Source organism: Sinocyclocheilus grahami, unplaced genomic scaffold, assembly GCF_001515645.1.
Source record: "Sinocyclocheilus grahami isolate Dianchi unplaced genomic scaffold, SAMN03320097.WGS_v1.1 scaffold218.1, whole genome shotgun sequence".
NCBI classification, from domain to species: Eukaryota; Metazoa; Chordata; class Actinopteri; order Cypriniformes; family Cyprinidae; genus Sinocyclocheilus; species Sinocyclocheilus grahami.
The window spans coordinates 645,694-667,668 of record NW_015505397.1 but is presented as its reverse complement, the minus strand read 5'-3'; the positions used below and the strand labels follow the sequence as shown (position 1 = coordinate 667,668).

Here is a 21,975-nt window from a genome sequence, read left to right as displayed (position 1 = left end):
GCTTGAATCATAACCGCATGTAATTGTTTATGCTTCTTGTTCTCTTGTTACACCAATACAATTTGTGAACTTTCTAAATCGCCGAAGGGGTGTTTCGTAATCACTAGTTTAGATCATCTACTCAACCTCAAATAGATAAACAAGACTGAATTTAACATGACATGAATAAAAAATACTGAATGATGTCTACAGCCTATGTGTATGTATTTATAATAAGGATAAAATGTCATGATTGTAAATGAGTTTATTCCTGGGACAAACGATACACTGTTTAAAACACTGACTTAATTTCATTAGAGTTTGTTTTCAAACACATTCAATGAAATCAAGGCACAGCTCTGTTACGATCAGCCTTTAAGAGCTTTATCAGTTCTGTTTGTAACAGATTCAAGTTAAGAGTGGTAGAAAAATGAACAGCCAAAATACTTGAAAAAAACTAAATACAGAGACAGAATTAAAAACGAGTGGATGCACCATCAGACGGTTCAGAAGATGTTTTTGCATCATCAGGTTTGGAGCTTAGCTGGAAAACACACACATATTCACACTTGAAAAAAGGTAATGATATAAAGTATATAATGTACATGTGGTGCATGATAGGAAACTACAATATTTCAGATCAGGACGCATAATGAAGTACTTGAGGCGATAGTAAATCAGTCACAGTAGCAGTTCAAAGTGTTTTATCCCAGAATTCACAGTGGTTGTGGTTTGTTAAATCTCTGTCGAGTGTGTTACCTTGGATTTAAAGAGCAGGTTTATGACTCCTTTGGAGCGACGGTCACCGGTGCGGTCAGATGGCAAACACATTGAAACGCTTTTACTGTCACGCTTAGATCGCGCTGACTCCACCTCCTCACTCCCATTGGCTACTGACAGAGACAGACCTGAGGACAGTGTGGGAAATTAGCTGTCTGTTGATATGGACTACTTCCTGTTTTGTTGTAGAGAATTGTGCTATCCACAAAACAGGAAGTCATAAAGATACAGGCTTCATAAAGATACAGTTTTTCCCCACATTAATAAATGGCAAAAGTTTAGGGTTACTAAACATACAAAATACATTTAATTTGCTAAAATTAAAAACAACAGAAATCAATACGAGAAACCACTATGATATGAATCAAGCGTTTGTGAATGTTGTACTAGGGTTGGGCGGATGGCTGATAAACATCACGATGTTGAGCCGGCATCCAGTGTAGACAGCATCACTGATTATAATGAGTTCTATAGACTGATCTATATATAATAAATCTCTATTAGATCAGTGGTTCTATAGTATTTTGTCGCGCCGCTCGCGTCCGGTGTAGATACGGTGTTAGGAATCGTGTTTTCCCTTATAAGGATTCACGCGTCAGGCACCCCTAACTCCACCCCCCCACCCCCCCCCCCCCGCCGATGTCTTCGTCCATCGCGATGTTTCACTGTAGACATCGTCCGATGCCTATTTTGCAGACATCGCCCAACCCTATGTTGTACCTGTAATAGTGGGCAGAGATCTGGAGTTGACGAGGCCGCCGCTGCTGCTCTCACTCGGCTCTGACAGATTCGTGTCACTGCGAAACTCCTGCTTCTTGGAAAGCTAGAGAGAGACAGAGAGTAAAGATCATTATCGTATCATTACAATCACTACGGAATAAAAACACAAACAGGTTAATAAACCTACAAAAATAATACATTAATTGACTTATGGAGTAAATGTGTTTCAATGTGTCTGAATCGTTTTTATTAAATAATACAATAATATAATTGCAACATTAAGATATTTGATTAAAATTTGCATGAATTTGTATATTTTACGTGCTGTAACTGATCATCATTTAAAAAATATTTTTCTTCTATTTTTAATCACCATTTTGCCTTCACTACTTCATTTTAATTGGTCCTGCGGTGTGATACATCAACTTTTAAAGTACAAATAGTCCATGTAGTGTTTCAATTAATATGAGCTCATAAACACTGCATTATAAAATAGTAAAATGCTATTTAATACCATTTTAAATGGAGTATTATATCGCACCACAGGGCGGGTCAAGTACTGTATTTTGTATCAGCTATTCACTTACACAATAATTTATTGTTATTTTACTTCTGCATTTATTCTTAGATGTATTGATTTTTTCTGCAGATATTGATTTATTTCTATATTTATGTATTTTCACCCAACATACAGTAACATCTATCCTGTATTGTCTTTGTCTCACCCGTTTGTCGAGGGTGCTGCTCCGCTCTTTCTCCTCACTGATGAAGATCATACTGCCACGACCGGGTTTCTTCTTCTTCTTGGATTTCCTCAGTTTCACCTGGAAGAACAGAAAGAGTCACCTGAGCATGACTATGTCATCATGGAGAGCTGCAATCATTGGTCCATTTTGGTGATTAGACGAAATATGTCACAGCAACATCTTCATCATCCTCACCTCCACTTCAACACCACTCTCATCCATCACACTGACACTTCCACTGGAACGAGGGATGATGGACGGAGAGGGAGGAACACCACTGTCCAGAGATATGCTACAGACAGACACAGAGACACGGGTTATGTTTGGAATACAGTACACACTGTATACTACCTACTACTTTTTAAAAATATTATGTGAAACAGAACACATTATGCAATGATAAACAATTCAAACAGTATTATGCTACATTGTCGTCACATGACCTTGCCACTCTGAATATTTAGATTTAGCATCATCTCAGAAATAAAACAAATATTAATCAAATAATAAAACAATGTGTTAATAATAAATAATAATACAATTATTGAAATATAAAGATGAAAACAAATAATAAAAACAAACCAATATATTAATAACAAATAATAAAATTATTAAAATGTCAACATTAAAACAATATTAATAACAAATACAACTGTATATCAATTGCAAATATTAATAAAATAATTAAAATATAAATGACACAAAAAATAATAAAACTAAATGTGTTTATAAATATGAATAAAACCATATATTAGTAACAAATATTAATACAATAATTAAAATAAATATTTAAACAAATATTGTCGTTCATATATTTCTATAAAATATTGTAAAATAAAACAACATAAATAATAATTTAAAAAATCCATGCAGTTGTCAAAAACTGTTGACACTTTGCATACAGAAAATCATCATACTGTGCACAGCATCCATATCATCACATAAACTGCAGGAATAATCATAGCATGTTATAGATATACACATGTGGGCGTGGTCACCTCTCTGGGTGTGTCTTAGTGGGCGTTCCACATTCGGATCCAGCCAATGAGCAGATAGACTGTCGAACCGAGCGCAGCATAGAGCGTGGCCGAGTGGATCGTCTCTCATCCATATCCGGCTACAAAAGAGGAAAAAAATCAGGATGCAGACTGCTGACTCATTTTCCTCCCACTTCCTTCTTTCTCTTTCTGCTTTCTGACTTTCATCCTTACCAGCTCTCTCACTCCGTACTCCTTCTCCACCTTCTTCTTCAGCTGTTTGAAACACTCCTCCATGCGTTCATGGAAAGGTCGAAGGTCATCAGTCACCCTTTTTCCATGCAGACTGATTCCTCTGCCCAACAACGGGATCTACAGGAGACAAACTAAAGTTAACTGTCTGTCCTAACCAGACACGACTCGACAAGTTTTCTAGCAGCAATGCCACAAACAAATGGTCCGATGTTTCTGACCTGCCATGCGATGAGGTCTTTGAGTCTCGTGAGTTTGTCTCTGTCATCAGGATGTTCGTTCATGTATTCATCCGTGAAGAACGCCTGGAGAAAGACACACACATCAGCATCTATTCTCAGCGCTTCTCTCTGTTTTCTTACCGTGTCTCTCTGACCTTCTCGTATTTGGCGAAGCCGCCCATGACGGCGGGATCCACGATGCCGTTGAGCAGCATGGAGAGGGGGTTTATGGGTAAAGTGTCATCACACTGGTACTGGTTGATCATGGTGAGGATTTTCTCATTGGTTTGTCCCATCGTCTCGATGGCGTTCTCCAGCGGACTCACCGTCGTCTGACAGAGAAATATTCACAAATTATTACATCATATAAACATATCCGCTCATAAATGCAAATCAATCAATCAAATAATATAATGACATACAATGACAGTGCATCTCAACTTTTGTTAATATAAACTATATTATCGCACAGATCTTTATATAAGGTTGGATTTATAAGTATGTTCAACTTTTTCCGCATACATACAGTATGTATACAATATATACTATATGTAACCCGTAAGTCGCTGGGGTATATTTGTCGCAATAGCCAAAAATACATTGCATGGGTCAAAATGATAGATTTTTCTTTTATGCCAAAAATCATTAGGATATTAAGTAAAGATCATGTTCCATGAAGATATTTTGTAAATTTCCTACCGTAATTATATATCAAAACTTAACTTTTGATTAGTAATATGCATTGCTAAGAACTTCATTTGGACAACTTTAAAGGCGATTTTCTCAATATTTAGATTTTTTTGGAACCTCAGATTGCAGATATTCAAATAGTTGTATCTCGACCAAATATTGTCCTATCCTAACAAACCATACATCAATGGAAAGATTATTTAGTTTTGAAAATTGCCACTTAAGACTGGTTTTGTTGTCCAGGGTCACATATAGCAAATCTCAACTGCTTTATTGTTTATATTGTTGCAAAATGTAGTCCAGCACTGATCTGTTAAATGCGACCATAAGGCATGAAGACATTAAGATTAATAAACATTAACATCTTGATTTTCTGTAATGCTACTTTAAAACAATGTGTTGTGAAAAGTGCTACATAAATAATTATGACTTGACATAGTACTCATACTATTTTTTTTACAGTATTTTTTTAAATTATGCGCATAATGCACATTTTCTCTAAAATAAAAAAAGCTATACAATTATAGAAACAAAAAATCGTATAAAAATATATTTTAAAACTATAAAACGGTTTTATGTTTACTGTTATGTATACCAACACACTGATTAAAAAGTCCTATCCAGTATACACTGCACAGTACGTAGTACACAAGTATTTCAATGTATTTCAGTGTGACTGACGGGGACGGAGACTCACGTGGGTCATGCTAGTGGCCTCAAACCAGCGCAGGATTCCTGGTAGTTTGTAAGCGGTTATGAATGTGGTGCGCTCAATCCACATGGACTGGAGAGAGAGAAAAGAGTGAGAAGACAGTCAACTCATGACATTAAGGAGAACAGTGTCCGTTAATGAGTGAGTTTGTGTGTGTCATTGTTTTAATGCATTTGGAAAGGCAAAAGCTCTTCAACCTGACCAGAAAACATTGATATCCATGAGCTCAGTGTTGTTGTGACTTGTTTTGGGGGGTTTTTCCCCCCTAAAATACAGTCCCATATTTTGTGCTTTCAGGGGCTTGGCTTCATTGCACAGTGAAGTGTGACTGATCACTAACAGAAATGGTCAAATATCTCCACTTGCTGTTCAAACTGCACACTACATAAACATACATTGTGGGAAGTCGTGGCCTATTGTTTAGAGAGTCGGACTCGTAACCCAAAGATTGCGGGTTCGAGTCTCGTACCGGCAGAGATTGTGGGTGGGGGTAGTGAATGTACAGCGCTCTCTTCCACCTTCAATACCACGACTGAGGTGCCCTTGAGCAAGACACCGAACCCCCAACTGCTCCCCGGGCGCCGCAGCATAAATGGCTGCCCACTGCTCCGGGTGTGTGTTCATGGTGTGTGTGTGTTCACTGCTGTGTGTGTGCACTTTGGATGGGTTAAATGCAGAGCACTAATTCCAAGTATGGGTCACCATACTTGGCCACATGTCACGTCATATAAAAAAATAATGTCATTATTTAATCGCCATAGTTTTTGTCTCCTTCCTGTCTTTCTCAACTCCTTCATGATCCCAATGACGCATAAATGATGAACAGTTTTCCTTCCCCATAGATGTGTGAGTGTTTATGTGACAGACTCAGTGTTGTTATTAACTTAAACAATTAAAAATCACTTCCGTTAATTTAAATAAAGCTCAGAAACATTGCATTAGCAACAAACTATAAATAAAATAAGTTGAAGATGAAGTACTAAAATTACTATAGCTAAAACAGATTATAAATTAAAGCTAAACTTATAAAAGTGACAAAAGCACATGAAATCAAACTTAAATTAGTATGAAAATTGAAAATTGAAAATATTAAAAATATTAATAATAATAATACATTAACACCGTTCTATGTATATGGTTATATAAACATTATTGAATTAAAGAAGTTAAAGTTGAAGCACTAAAATCACTCAAATTAAAACTAAAATAATAAATAAAAGCTAAATAGAAACAAAATAATAGAAATGACAAGCATGTACATTTTCTAAAATTAATATATTTATATTATTAATTAATAAATGCTATAATAATACTAAAATTACACTGGACAGATTTATTCAATACTTTCAGCCACTTGTATATGTGGAATACTGTAATTAGCCTTGGAATATAATTAGTGAAATTACATTTTCTTTGCAGCAAGGTGCAATTTAGTCACGTTTAATGTGCTTTGAATGAGTCTATGCTGCAATAAATCATTTCAATAAAATCCAATAATTCTCCTTGACCTATAAATGCCTCCACACACCCAAAAACCACAGACTGGGTAATTTATTTCGTCTTATTTGGAGCTTATTTGATCAGAACAGACCGGCTTGTTTTACTAGTGAGATCTGGCAACATATTTTGAGCTTTGGATGTGTTGTCGTTTTCAAACATTGTTCAAGTGTCCAGGTAGATGTGATGCATTCTAATTAAATCTTTGTGCACAAAAGTAGAATTATCAAGTTAACTTGATTCTAAATGCTTGCTGGCACTGACATTAAGTTGAAAATGTATCACTAAAGGCTTTTCCAATTAAATGTGTAAATCTGTTATGTATTTGTGTACATCTGAAGGTCACAGACAGTGAAAAGGCATCTTTAGGATGTAATCATTCTAATTAGCTTTATGAACAGTAGAGATCGATGAGAGCTGAATGCTGTGTTTTGACTCACAGCAAACTCGTTATCAGGATCCACTTTCCCTCTCCTCACAGGTCTGGAGTACTGGAACCGCTGAACGTAGTTCGACTTGTAGAAACTACAGAATCACCAGAAAGAAGCAAGAGAAGAAAAGAAGAGAAAGAGTTTACAGCATCAGATCATGACACACGGCTACAGAGCCAGGCGTGTTGAAGGTGAACAGATGAACGTGGTTTGTGTTTTCTGCAGACTGACTTGATGATCTGATCAGGCACTGGTTTGTTCCTCAGACGCGGCGGGATCTCAAGAACCGGCTGGACTGTAAAACACTGGACATCTAATCCAGATCCGGTTAAGAACAACAGACCGACCATTTATATTCAAATATGTGACCCTGGACCACTAAACCAGTGAATAAATAAGCTTTCCATTGATGTATGGTTTGTTAGGACAGGACAATATTTGGCCGAGATACAACTATTTGAAAATCTGGATACCAGAATCCCATACAATGCATTTTTGGCTATTGCTACAAATATACCCCAGCGACTTAAGTGCTTTTGTGCTCCAGGGTCACATATATGAAAGTATGTGTCTTTAAAATAAAAGTGAAATAATATAATACACAGTCTATGTGACGGATACACTGCATGTTGGAGTTTTTAATGTCGTCTCCAGGCATTGTGGTGATGTTGAGTCTCACAGCGCTGGTAAACTGACTCATCAGCTGACTCTGGAAGTCTTCCCTGCGCTCGTACTCCTTCCCACGGTGAATGAAAACCTTATTCTATTGAAATCAAATATAACAAAACATCATCATCTAGATTACATTACATATCTGTTAGTAATACAGTTCCAGCATTAACTGAGAATAATAAACACATGCTGACCCTGAGGAACTGAGGGAAGCCAGAGCCGTAATATCCCACAGCGAAGTAGTCCGGCTTGGGCCGCAGGATCTTCATAATGTTCTCATAAAACTTGGCCTGCTGATTCTGCAAAAGGAATTAACGGATGAAATAAACGAAGAGACAAAACGCTAAAAAGCTAAAAGACCAAATAATGCTAGAAGACTTTTAAAATATGGACAGTTTAGTGTGTGTAAGTAAAATAAAAGTAATTATAATATAATATAATATATTTTCAAAAGTGTAAAGAAAATGTAAAGAAAACTAAATAATAAAAATACACAAGTAAAAAAAGACAAAAAAAAATTTTTTTAATAAAAGTAAATAAATAAAAAGTATTGAATAATATAACATAAAATAAAATATATGCAAAAGTGCATAAAAATAAAAGAAAACTAAATAAAAAAATATACATAGGTCAAAAAAGTAAAAAGAATTAAAAAAAAATCAAGAATATAATAATATAATATAATATGATATTTTCAAAAGTGTAAAGAAAATGAAAAGAAATCTAAATAATAAAAATACACAAGTAAAAAAATGACAAAAAGAAAAAAAATAATAAAAGTAAATTGTTACGTCATCGTAGGTATTCTTGTGTATGCCTGTTGTGTGTCTCTATTGTTTCTGCTTTCCTAGGTTAAGTAGCAACACCTGTTGTTAACCAGCGATCCTGAGTGTCAACCTCTGCTGATTCGCTCTTGCGACTGTGTGCCCTGCCATAAAAGCCGGCTAGTTTTCCAGTGCTTGAGGGGCGGGAGGTTTTTCCGCCGTCTCTCTTGCAAAGAGTCCCTGGCGCCTGTTGCAGACGTGTGGTTGCCGTTATTCTTTATTTTTTTTTGTTTGTTGTTGATTGTTATAGGACTCTTTTCATTGAACCCCAGAGTGCAGGGCAAGTTGTTTCATGTTTTGTTTCACTATTTTCTCAATACTTTATATTTTAATTTAAGGTAGCTGTAGGGAGGTGCGTGCCATTTGTTTTATATACTTTTTCTCCTGTTTATAGGTAGTAAGGGAGGTAGGTTTAATTTTGTCTTTTGTTTGCATCGCTATTTTGTGTTTAGGTTATTTAGTTTATTAAAATAGTTAGACCTATTTTTGTTTGTTATTTTGGCCATTACCCCCTCCTGAATTTAATTGCTTTCATGTAAGATCTTCCGTTTTCTTTGTTACTGTTTTTCCTATGTTCCTTAAATCTTTTTTGCTTAATTTATGGTTCGGGTGTTGAATCAGTGCTGGGACAGGAGACAGGGGCTCTGAAGACGTACAGTTTGTCTAGTTCATTTGAATTCTTTATTTAATTTCATCTGGTCCTTCTCTATCCTAGACAGGGGAGTTCGTAACATAAATAAAAAATAAAAAAAATTGAATATTATAACAAACAATAAAATGTATGCAAAAGTGCATAAAAATAAAAGAAAACTAAATTAAAAAAAATATACATAGGGGGAAAAAAAATCAAGAATATAATAGTGTGCAAAACCTTCATAGAAAACGAAAGATAACAAAAATGTAAAGATAAATAGATCAAAATAATTTTAAATTAGGAGTTTGTGAAGTTTTATGAAATGTATTGTGTATTACCAGTTTTTGTCCGAGCAGCTCGTAATCGAAGACCTCCATCTCGCACTGATCTGCTAACTCTTTACACAGAGTGATGGCCTCCTCCCACATCTGACACGCAAAAATCATGTTCACACACATACATAAACCGTTAAACATTCATGAGGTCAGTATTCAACATCCAGTCACAGCTATTTAATATTAATCAGTCCATGTGAAGATGAGCTGACCTTTCCCTTATCAAAGTAGCTGATGATGGTGTTGTAGAGCGTTTCTTTGAGCTGCCGCTGGGACTGAAGCGTCTGATAGTCCAGCTGAAGGGTGCACTGCTCCTCTGACCACTGCAAACACATAACAGTCTAAACAAGATGATTACATGCCCTTAAGACAACATAGCTGGTTCTTGGCCATGAAAAACTGCCAGGTGATGCTCAATGAGATGATTAATTAGAAACTAATAATCAAGGAATTGTAGCGCAATACACATCTCATTATTAGATAAACAGGGTTAACATTGATTGGAATCATGAAATGGAATCCTATTTTCATTATTGAAATAAAATAAATACAAATAATCCAAATGTCCCCTCAAAGACAGTCAAACTTGAAATGAGCCAAAACTGGATGTCACTTCCCGTTTACCTGTTTATCTATTAATGAGATGCATATTATACTAAATTCCTTGAAAATATATTCTCCATGAGGACAAAGATTAATAATATTTTAATGAATATATAAAAATGCAAAAATGTTTCTGTGAGGATTACGTTTAGTGGATAAAAATATAATTAGCTCAGTAGAAAATAACAGAAGTCCTCATGAAGATACAGAACTAAATGTCTGTGTATTTGTTGACCTTAAGTAGTTTGGAGTGCAGCAGAAGTGTATACGCCGCCTCTGTGTAGTTTTCTCCATCCAAATGAAGATCCCGCAATTTGTAGAGGTACCTTAGAAACACACACAACAATTACAATTAATAAATATAAATTATATATATATATATAATGTATTTATGTAATATATAATTAAAATATATATCACAGAAAATAAATATTATAAATATTAAAAATAATTAAAAATATATTTTTTTATGTATTATGTGCATATGTATGTAAAAAAAAATTATATATATATATAAAGTCAGACCAAAATTTATTCAGACACCTTCAACATTTCACACATTATCGCAGTTTATTCGCTATAGTTTAGAAAATGGTAATAAAATATGACAAGAACTCTTAAGCAAAGAACATTCTAAGAAATTGAACAATTCTACTCTGCTGTTTTCAACATAATAATAATAATAAATGTTTTTTTTCATCAGCATATTATAATGATTTCTGAAGGATCATGTGACACTGAAGACTGGAGTAATGATACTGAAAATTTAGCCTTGCATCACAGGAATAAATTACATTTTAAAATATATTACAATGGAAAGCAGTTATTTTAAATGGTAAAACTATTTCACAATATTACCGCTTTTGCTGTATTATGGATGGAATAAATGCAGGCTTGGTCAGCAGAAGAGACTTCTTTAAAAAAATCTTACTGTTCAAAAATATTTGACTGGTAGTGTAATTTTTCTGTCTCAATATTCACTTCTCTCAGATCATAACAAATGGTTTCCGTATTTACCACAAGGAGGCAGTATTACATAAAGCCATAAGGCTGTTGTTAAAGTGATTTTTACCATGGTTAAGGGGTGTTAAGGTATGTACTACATGAAGCAGAGAGTCTAAACCCCCCTGAAGTATGGCTTTACTCTTAGAAATGTATTTTAAGAGAAATATGATCATTTAAAAAAATCTTCAAAACTAACTGTTAAATTTAAAAATCAATAAATGCAATAAGCAATTCCTACATTGATTTGTATTGATATTGTACTGTACTGATTATTGTGTATTATACTGTACATTACATTATATAGTACAGTACATACATACTAATGCATATCTGCCCATTTGTCTATTCTATTCTTCCAGCAAGCCATCAAGAATTAAGCTCATTAGTCTTACTGTAGGTAAATTATAGATACAAACTGGTGCAGAACTGATGTGCATCATGATTTCACATTATTGTCTCATAATTATTGTCATTTTCATAATATCTCGATCTTTCTCTCTCATTTCACAAGTCAAAGGTCATGACGAAAATAAAATGAGGTTATAAATAAACTAGACGATCTCCGTTTGTCATTCATTAAAGCTGAATTATCAATGTTTCTCCATGACGTGACTCATAATTTGATCATGTTTACTGACAATAAGAAACATCTGAATCAGAAGCAGAGACACATTAATTCATCTAACACTGACAATCAGAGAACTCGGTCATGTTTTACCCTGCAGAATGCCTCTCTGCAGACACACTCATTTATGTTTAATGTGCCTGTAAGGTAGCAGTATGTCAAACAACATGGACGGTGTCTCGTTCAGTCCGTCCTGTCCGTCTCTATGCTTGGATGCTTATCCTTTGGATTTTGACATTAATTCAGCAAGACCAAGATAATCTCCTGTCAGATTACACAACCGACACACACACACACACACACACACACATACACACACAAGCACGTACAATCACAGTCGCACACACAGAGTTAATATGAAAATTACCTGATGTACATCCCCTCACGGTTGATGTCCTTGTAGAAATTCTAAAAAAAAGCAATGAAACGCAAACGTTAACTTTGAGCCTCTGTGTTGATGTTTCTCTGAAGATGAGTGTGTGTTTTTTGGGAGCTTCTGAAATGTAGTGCAAAATTATGATGATGGATTTCTCAAGCTTTTAAATGTGATAGTTTATTCATATACTGAAGTAATTTCCACCCTGATAGATTAAAGTTGCAGCGGCGACAGTCAGAAAACAAGCAGAAGAAACTCAAATCTCAAATGAATTATTAGAAAAAGATGAATATTTTATGGAGCAGAGGAGTTAATATAGAGATCCTGTTGTATTACTAAAGCTTTAATTTGTTGACTGTCTGTGTGTGTGTGTGTGTGTGTGTGTGTGTGCGTTTGTGTGTTCATTTAGAGGAAATATTCTACCTAGATCTTTGCGTATGAATCATTTAAAGAGGATGAAAGCTGACAAATTCATCACTGCAAGAAAATGAACTTGATGGCTGAACTCAAATTTAAAACATATGGTCATGTGGGAGTCGCTTCACAATAACTCTTCTGAATGTTTTCATTATTATTTTTTTCCTGAAATGCTCAGGTCCGTCCTTCATTAGCTGTGTTTCCATCAATTTAAACTATGCATAGAAATGAATAAAAAGTGAACAAGGCAACGTTTCCATCCCAAGTGCTCAAGGAAACAAAACTGGGAAAAGTGTAAAATAGAAAAAGAAATAGAAGTTGTATCTAGGGAAGAAATTGTGGATCTTTTATTAAATCTAATAAATGACTTGTGGTTTAGAGCCACAGACAAAATTTTACAGCAAAGTTGAGTAAATTATTCAGTCACATGAAATCTCCATTTGGAATCAACTGCACAAACTTGACATTTTTGGGGGCATTTTTGATGTGCATCTTGAAATTTATTTGGTTATTGTGTTTTGATTCTAGTTTATATGCTGATCCATATTTTGAACTTTTATTTGCATCTTGATGTTTCCATATGGACATTTTAATGAGCACATCCTTCCTTATGCACTAACGAGTAACGAGTTACACTGTGAAGTTTAATAGTTTAATAGAGTCAGGTGTTTATTTAACAGAATTATTGAAGCTTTCCTCAGCAAACACCAAAAATGTATGAAGTATCATAAATTATAATTTATTTTACTTTGGAATAATTATGATTTTTTTTTTTTTTTTATGTTTTTGAAAGAAGTCTCTTTTGCTCACCCTGGCTGCATTTGTTTGATCAAAAAATACAGTAAAGATATTGTGAAATATAATTTATAACCATTTAAAACAACTATTTTCTATTTTTTCTATTTTCTATTTTAAAATGTAATTTATTTCTGTGATGGCTGCTGAAAATTCAGCTTTGCATCACAGGAATAAAATATATTTTAAAAATATATTACAAAAGAAAACCATTATTTAAAATTGTAATAATATTTAATGTTTTTACTGTATTTTTTGACCAAATAAATGCAGTCATGGTGAGCAAAAGAGACGTCTTTCAAAAACATAACACAATCTCAATCATGCCAAACTTTTAACCGGTAGCGTGTGTATTTATAATTTTTACAGTATTTATTAATATTTTACATTAACTTTTATTTTTAGATTTTAAATTTTCATTTTAATTTTAGTTTTAGTAATTTTGTTATGTGCTTTTGACATTTTATTACTTTTTGCTTTTTATTATTTCTATTTAGCTTTAATTAATTTTTTTATTCTGTTTTTAGTCATTTTAGAACTTTAACTTATTTTTTGTTATTTTAGTTGTCAAGGCAGCATTTCTCTTTTTTCACGTTTAAGTGTTTCATCTAACATTTATATTTCATTTCATTTCAGCTTTATTTCTTTTTTTTCACGTTTAAGTGTTTCATCTAACATTTATATTTCATTTCATTTCAGCTTTATTTCAATTTATTTCAAGCTTTATTTTTAATGGTTTTAGTGAATAACTGTTCATTATGGACAGGATCTGCTTTTTAACCTCCAGATTTTATGCCTAGAATATTAATCTAAGTAAGTTAACAGGTCGGTTCAGAAGTTTAGTTGAACACATGTTTCATTTGGGCGCATCAGCAGACCGACAACTCAAACCGATCTGAGCAGATCAATCAGAGAACCACTTTATGTCTGTGATGTGTGAAGTGGGCGGGGCTTACCAGAAGATTGACAGTGCAGCTCATGCGGTTGTTTCGACTGTCCTCGCTCATCACCGAGCGGTAGTCAAGGAGACGCTCCAGGAGGCCGGTCACCAGGGTAACAAAGTGCTGCACCTCAGTCAGCAGCTGGGGGCGTCCCTGAGCGCACTCTAAAAGACTGAAGCGGCACACAGTCAGAACAGCTCATGCTTTCAGGAGATTTCAGGAGGATTTGGAGCTTCTTATGGAGTCAAGCCATCATTATACAAGACCTCAGTGTGTGTGTGTGTGTTCGTACATGCTCTGTAGCAGTTCCATATATCTCTCGTCTCCTCCTCCCCCTTCCACTTCATGATCCAACTTCAGGATGATCTCGTTCTCAAACTGAGAGGCAGAGATAGAGACTTCATTAATAAGTTCAACAATATCAATGTGCATTTGCTACTCTGTGTGTGTGGGCAGCTTTTTCTCTGTTTTTTGAAAAGCATAACTAATAGAATAGCAAGATCTAGTTGTTGTGACGTCCCAAAAAGGAAAGGGTCCATAAATGGAAAAAAATGTGCCTTATTTCAAACCTAAACATGCTAAAAGTTTTATTAAGGTCTGAGCAGATTTTCACCATTTCATAAAAACATTTTTCCATGTTTAAATCCATTCCTCAGAATTATGGAAATATTCAATAAGCATATATTTTCCTAATATTTTAAATACGTTTTACCATCTTTTAACCCATTTTGTAAAATGATAGAAATACTCCAGGAACTATTTTTTAAAAATATTTTTAAATGCATTTTACATCTTTAAATTAATTCCTTAAAATTATAGAAATATTCAATAAAATATTTTAACCCATTTCACCATGTTTAAATCAATTTCCTTGAAATACAGAAACAGTCCAGGAAATATTAGGAAAAAAAATTATCACATTTTACCATGTTTAAATCCATTTCTCAGAATTATAGAAATATCCCAGATTTAAAAAAAATATTTAACACATTTTTCCTTGTTTAAATTAACTCCTCAAAATCCTTAATGTTCCATCAATTGTTTTTTATATAATATATTTTAACATATCTTGTCATTTTTATCTATTCCATAAAAGTATAGTAATATTCCACCTACATATTTAATAAAATGTTCCATTAAAATGTTTTAAAGTATTTTAAGCCCATTTTATTTATTTGAACAATATGAAATAATAAAAATGAATGTTCAGACCCCATAACTGTAGACAGTATATACATGTTTTGGAATGTCAATTGTAACATGTCATTTGCATGTAAAAATGTTGAGTTTAGCTTATATTAAGAACAAGAGAAGTCAAGTTGAGGCTATGATATAAAAACAGATGTGTGTGTGTCTCTGAACCTTTCTGAAGTGTCCGGAGTGGTTTTCTTCACACTGCATCATGTCAAAGAATATGGGGATGGTTGCTCTCCGTAGCTCTTCCTCCGGGATAAGAGTCATCTCCAGGATGGGACCCACCATCCCGGGAATGAAACAGATCTTATTCTTACCGAGCTTGTACCACATGTCTCTGATAGCGAAACCAATCAGCCTCCTCATATCTCCATATCTGAATGAAAGCAAGCAAGCATGTTTACGCATATTTTGTTTTACTATAGTTGTGAAAGCCAGATTTTTGTAATAAATATGGTTCATCTGTGAGTTTAACTGGGATATTTCTCACTTGGCCAAAATCTTGCTCCTTTTGGTGGGAGAGAAATGCTGCAATTGCAAAGACTCCTGGGTAATAAACGCCACAGCCAAATGGAAGTAATTATTCCATAACTACAGGAGAGAGAGAGAAATCATGATAAAATGACCTTTGGTGAGAGATATGAGGGCTATTAACACTAATTGAATCTGAACTTGATCAAGCTCATTTAAGACACACACACACACACACACACACACACACACACACTGACTGACCTGCACTTCAAAGTTGTTGTTGTCGAGGAACTTGTGATTCATGGTCTCAGCGTATGTGTTGATCGCCTGGAGAAACACCCTGATTGGACGAACATTCCAAGGTTATTGTAGTTAACTGAAACTTAATACATCAAAAAAAAAAAAAAAAAACAGTCCTTGAAACAAAATAAACATCAACTGAAACTAAATAAAATATAAAAAATTTAACATAATTGTCAAAGCAACATTTATTTTCATTTAGTTTACATAGAAATACTAAAATAATTAACTAAAACTAAACCTGATAAATAAATAAATGTAAAAAATAAAAATGTGTCTTCAGAATTATAGAAATATTCTAGAGAAATACTGAACAAATTGGACGAACATACCAGGGCTATTATAGTTAATTGAAACTTAAACTATAAGACATTTTCTTTATCTTTATCTATAAAATAAAAATACAAGTATATAAAAATGTAAATGTACTAAAATGACTTAAAACTGAAATAAAAATGATTTAAAAAAACTACTGTACATAGACAAAAAACAACACTTGATAAAAAATGAATGAAAAACAAGTCAAAATTACTAAAGCATTAAAATTCAAATTAAAACAATAAATAAAAAACATATATTAATAAAAACTATAATATCGCAATGATACAAAAATAACACCACAACATAAAAACACACTGAATCTTAATAAAAGTAAAACACAAAGACAAACATAAAGTGGGTTTTTTGAAACAAAATGTATTCATCTACAAATGATATCAAACTAAATATCTGGATACTTGATTCACATTTAGAAATATCTGATCATCATTCATTAGATCAAGAGTTCGTTTCTGTGTCTCAAATGTTGCAGGATCTTTTCACTAACCTCATTTTTCTTCATCATTATTGAGTCTCAGTGTCTTTGAATCAGCTGAATTTTTAATGCATGTCTTCTTTTTCAACATCAGATCTATTCTTTTATAATATCAGATCATATAAACCTCAAATGTTTTGCTTGTAGTAAACATAGTAAGTGAGTGTCAAGTGTAAGTGTCAAGTTTGTGCAGCTTTGTTCACAACGTCTGATTTATTATTTCCCATCAGACAAGATTTTTAAGGGTTTCTTAAGTGTCCAATTGCTGTTTGTGCTCACAGTATCTGATGATCAGCAGAGTCACAGATTAACTTTAAACTGTGATATTTGAATTCCAGGAAACATACTGAGGTCAATAAAACACAACATGCTGCTGATGTAACACACAAAACACAAACTAAACACCAGCAATCTATAAAGTTTCTCTCTTTCTCCTCTGTCTCTGAGTCTGCAGGTTTATTCCTCTATAAATCTCTCTTTCTCTCTCATTGGCCTCTTGTTTGAAGTGTAATCAATGTTAACACAGTGTTTGTGCTGCTGAAGACTTTGAGATTGACGGATGATGTTACTGTGGATCATCTCAGGAGAGCTACTGTGTCTGTCTGTGTGTGCGTGTGTTCATGTTTCTTTGCTCTCACCGGTTTTGCACCATGATCATAGTGACCCAGTCAGATGGGTAGACATGTTTACCAATCAGATCCTTAAACAACAGAAATGTCTCCATCAAAAAGTCCTACAAAAACACGAACACAAGATTGTTAACTGCTGTATTCAACAGACAGACAGACAGACAGACAGATAGATAGATAGATAGACAGACAGACAGACAGATAGATAGGCAGACAGACAGACAGATAGAGGGAGACAGACAGACAGACAGATAGAGGGAGACAGACAGACAGACAGACAGACAGATAGAGGGAGACAGGCAGACAGACAGATTGACAGACAGACAGACAGACAGATAGAGGGAGACAGACAGACAGACAGAGATACAGAGAGACAGACAGACAGACAGATAGAGGGAGACAGACAGACAGACAGACAGACAGATAGAGGGAGACAGGCAGACAGACAGAGAGACAGAGAGACAGACAGACAGACAGACAGATAGAGGGAGACAGACAGACAGAGAGACAGAGAGACAGACAGAGAGACAGAGACAGACAGACAGACAGAGAGACAGAGAGACAGACAGAGAGACAGATAGAGGGAGACAGACAGACAGAGGGAGACAGGCAGACAGACAGACAGACAGAGAGACAGACAGACAGACAGATAGAGGGAGACAGACAGACAGATAGAGGGAGACAGGCAGACAGACAGAGAGACAGACAGACAGACAGACAGATAGAGGGAGACAGACAGACAGACAGATAGAGGGAGGGAGACAAACAGACAGACAGACAGATAGAGGGAGACAGGCAAGCAGACAGACAGACAGATAGATAGAGGGAGACAGACAGACAGAGAGACAGAGAGACAGACATATAGATGACAGACAGACAGACAGACAGAACGTAAAATATATAGAACAATAGAACAATATATAGAATGATAGATAGACAGAACTATAGAATGATGAATGGATGGACAATGGCTAGATACAGTAGAAAGATAGACAGAATGAACAACTGAACAATAGAAAGAACAAATGATCAATAGAACAAATGACAGACTGATCGAAAGAATAATAGCTATATAGGGTGATAGACAGACAGACAGTGTCTCACCACTAGATCTGTGGTTCCGCTGAAGGTCTCTATGTAGCGTGAATAGTGTCTGTCATCCATCTGACTGAGAATGGCCGTCATACAGGCCACCACACGAGACTAGAATGAGACAGAGACACAGACATACCTGGGGATCAAATCTACACTTCAACAATAGGGTGATTCTATAAATGCAGGCACATTTGGTGTCCAAAGTCATAATTTTTTCAAATATTAATTTTAATCATACAGTTGTATTCCGTGTACAACTGTTGGCGCAAGCTAGATTAAAGTGATTATTACGTTTTGAATATGGATATTTTCTTACAAAAACACATCAACTCGCTACAGGAGGCCTTTGTTCACTCCCCGGAGTGTGTGAGGCACTTTTTATTATGGATGGATGCTCTTTATTTCACTTCTTTTGGATTGATGAACTGCAACACCCACTAACTGCCATTAAACAGCTTGGAAGATCAAAGACAATTTTTAATATAACGCCGATTGGATTCATCTGAAAGAAGGAAGTCATATACGCCTAGGATGGCTTGAGGGTGAGTAAATAATGGGCTAATTTTCATTTTTGGGTGAACTATCCCTTTTTACAAACAAACTCGCATGTTTATCATGAGGTTGAATCCAGTTATTTAGTAGTCCGTTACTTATTGACGCTTTTCTTTCCATCTTGAATAACATGCAGTGGCGGCTCGTCGGGGGAGGCAGTGGAGGCACAGCTTCCCCAAAATTTTGAGATGAAAATGGGAGGATGATTTAATGTTAATAAAATACCTACGAGCCGCCACTGATAACATGACACTTCCATAACACGTTTGTATCCAGTTTAGCATTGTTCCCATAGCCATGATTTAAAATGGTGTTTCTCTGGCATTTTCAAAAGTACATAAAATGTAATAATGTGGCTTGGCTTGATACACAGTCTAATGGTCAAATGAAATCCAATTTTAAACATCTTTTACTGTACCACTTTATGTATCAAGATTTGTTTGTCAAGGGGGTCTGAATACTTTCCGTACCCACTGTATATATATTTACACTCATTGTCATGGATAAAAAAAATATGATAATGACTTTTGACACCAAAAGTACCTACAATTACAGAATCACCCAACAACGTGTCGTGACACTCTGATTCAGCTGATGGCACAGAAGATGATGAAAAACATTTCAGGTAGTTTGGAGAATCTTTCAAATCGACGTCCAATTTCCCCTCCACCTCCACTCTGCATGTGCCTTCCTTCCTTTGCTCTCTCTCTCTCTGATCAGATGATAAATGACACAGGCGGAGGGGAAAAGTGATGGATGACGGATGGATGTTTGCAGACAGAGAGTTGAGACCCATCACTCACACAGACCTCACAATCCTGACTGTACGCTGCTGATAAAACCAGCGTGTGTGAATATGAACGAAATTAAGTGTGCAGTTTATTCTGTCAGTATAACAGTATAGAAATACTGGAAGAAGAACTTTGCATCCCATGAAGGACTGTCAATGATGTAACTGAATCAAGTTTGGGGTGGGTAAGATTTTTTTAATGCGTTTGAAAGAAGATTCTTCTGCGGAACAAGGCTGCATTTATTTGATTGTAAATACTGTAAAAAATTGTGAAATATCACAATTTTAAATATTTGAATATATTGTAAAATGTAATTTATTCCTGTGATCAAAGCTGAATTTTCAGCATCATTACTCCAGTCTTCAGTGTCACATGATCCTTCAGAAATCATTCTAATATGCTGATTTGCTGCTCAAGATACATTTATTATTATTATTATTATTATTATTATCAATGTTGAAAACAGTTGCACTGCTTCATATTTTTGTAGAAACCACGATACATTTTATTTTTCTGGATTTTTTTATGAACAGAAAGCTCAAAAGAACAATTCATAAAAAAATATAAATATTTTATAACATTATAAATGTTTTTTATTGTTACTTATGAGCAATTTAATGCATCCTTGCTGAATAAAAGTATTAATTTCTTTAAAAAAAACAAAAAAACAATTGTACCAAGACCAAACATTTGATTGAACGGTACAACAGTAATTGAAGTTTATTGCAAAATATTCTGATATACACCAGTAGTTTGAAAGTGTATTCGACTCTATGTCATCTGCAATGCATCATGGGAGGATTATACTCTACAGAAAGTCAAACAACCTGCAATGACTCCATAAATTACACTGGAATACACAATAAAACACATGAACGCTGAAAAAAAATGACACGAAAAGACAGAAAAACTTGTGAAAACGTATGTGGTAAATCCAGCACACAGACACAGAACTCATCTAAAGGGAATGTCATCTGCAATGCATCATGGGAGGATTATACTCTACAGAAAGTCAAACAACCTGCAATGACTCCATAAATTACACTGGAATACACAATAAAACACAAACGCTGAAAAAAAAATGACACGAAAAGACAGAAAAACTTGTGAAAACGTATGTGGTAAATCCAGCACACAGACACAGAACTCATCTAAAGGGGAGCATTTCAAACGATTGTGCTGAGACAGACGCCAGTGATGTTCCCATCAGCTGTTTAAAGAGCTCTGAGATCCGTCCTGCTGCTGGAAATATGCTGATCACACACACCTCTATTCCTTTAAACCGTCTGTGTGTGTGTGTGTGCGCGCATTTTTGTGACAAATGAGGACATAAATTTGTATAATGACAAAGGTATGACATAGGTATTACAAGGAGAAGGTGACTTTTCAGGACATTACCCCATGTCCCCACTTTTCAAAACGCTTATAAATCACACAGAATGGAGTGTATTGAAAATCTGAAATAGCACAAAGTTTCCTGTGAGGGGTAGGTTTAGGGGTAGGGTTGGTGTAGGGCAATAGAATATACGGTCTGTACAGTATAAAAACCATTACACCTATGGGATGTCCCCACTTTTCACAAAAACAAACCTGTGTGTGTGTGTGTGTGAGAGAGAGTGTGTCTTTTAGTTTAGTTTTTAGTATAGTCACTGTGGTTTATTGGTAACATCATACCTAAATACAATTTGATGCAACAGTGATTTACTCATATTAATGAGTAGAAAGGAAAATATTAGTAAACTGGCAAAATGGGAGCAACTAAACAGCCCGGAAGTCACCTGTAATTGTTCAGGTACAACAAGTGGGCCTAGACATTATTGTCCCATTTTTACTCTTCATTGTGTATTTTTAATTGTATGTGTATGTATGTGTGTGTGTGTGTGTGTGTGTCTGT

At 34.9% G+C, this 21,975-nt stretch overlaps 1 protein-coding gene across 2 annotated transcripts in view; it reads right to left on the bottom strand.

Moving 5' to 3' along the window:
• Positions 1-21,975, bottom strand: part of dock2 (dedicator of cytokinesis 2) — a 65,305-nt gene that overhangs the window by 4,118 nt on the left and 39,212 nt on the right. Inside the window, exons 2-26 of one of the 2 annotated variants that reach the window (XM_016287067.1) lie at positions 18,748-18,846; positions 17,653-17,747; positions 16,162-16,240; positions 15,917-16,017; positions 15,595-15,802; positions 14,525-14,610; positions 14,248-14,404; positions 12,071-12,111; positions 10,309-10,399; positions 9,683-9,793; positions 9,474-9,563; positions 7,872-7,976; positions 7,627-7,768; positions 7,237-7,318; positions 7,015-7,099; positions 5,063-5,149; positions 3,831-4,007; positions 3,676-3,759; positions 3,437-3,574; positions 3,224-3,342; positions 2,421-2,517; positions 2,205-2,303; positions 1,480-1,582; positions 739-887; positions 333-523 (exon numbers count right to left, since the gene is read on the bottom strand). In XM_016287067.1, the coding sequence (XP_016142553.1) occupies positions 455-523; positions 739-887; positions 1,480-1,582; positions 2,205-2,303; positions 2,421-2,517; positions 3,224-3,342; positions 3,437-3,574; positions 3,676-3,759; positions 3,831-4,007; positions 5,063-5,149; positions 7,015-7,099; positions 7,237-7,318; positions 7,627-7,768; positions 7,872-7,976; positions 9,474-9,563; positions 9,683-9,793; positions 10,309-10,399; positions 12,071-12,111; positions 14,248-14,404; positions 14,525-14,610; positions 15,595-15,802; positions 15,917-16,017; positions 16,162-16,240; positions 17,653-17,747; positions 18,748-18,846 (2,694 nt within the window). In that variant the 3' untranslated portion in view covers positions 333-454. Of the gene's footprint in view, positions 1-332; positions 524-738; positions 888-1,479; positions 1,583-2,204; positions 2,304-2,420; positions 2,518-3,223; positions 3,343-3,436; positions 3,575-3,675; positions 3,760-3,830; positions 4,008-5,062; positions 5,150-7,014; positions 7,100-7,236; positions 7,319-7,626; positions 7,769-7,871; positions 7,977-9,473; positions 9,564-9,682; positions 9,794-10,308; positions 10,400-12,070; positions 12,112-14,247; positions 14,405-14,524; positions 14,611-15,594; positions 15,803-15,916; positions 16,018-16,161; positions 16,241-17,652; positions 17,748-18,747; positions 18,847-21,975 lie in introns of those variants that run through there. The other variant, XM_016287068.1, reaches the window with a different exon arrangement.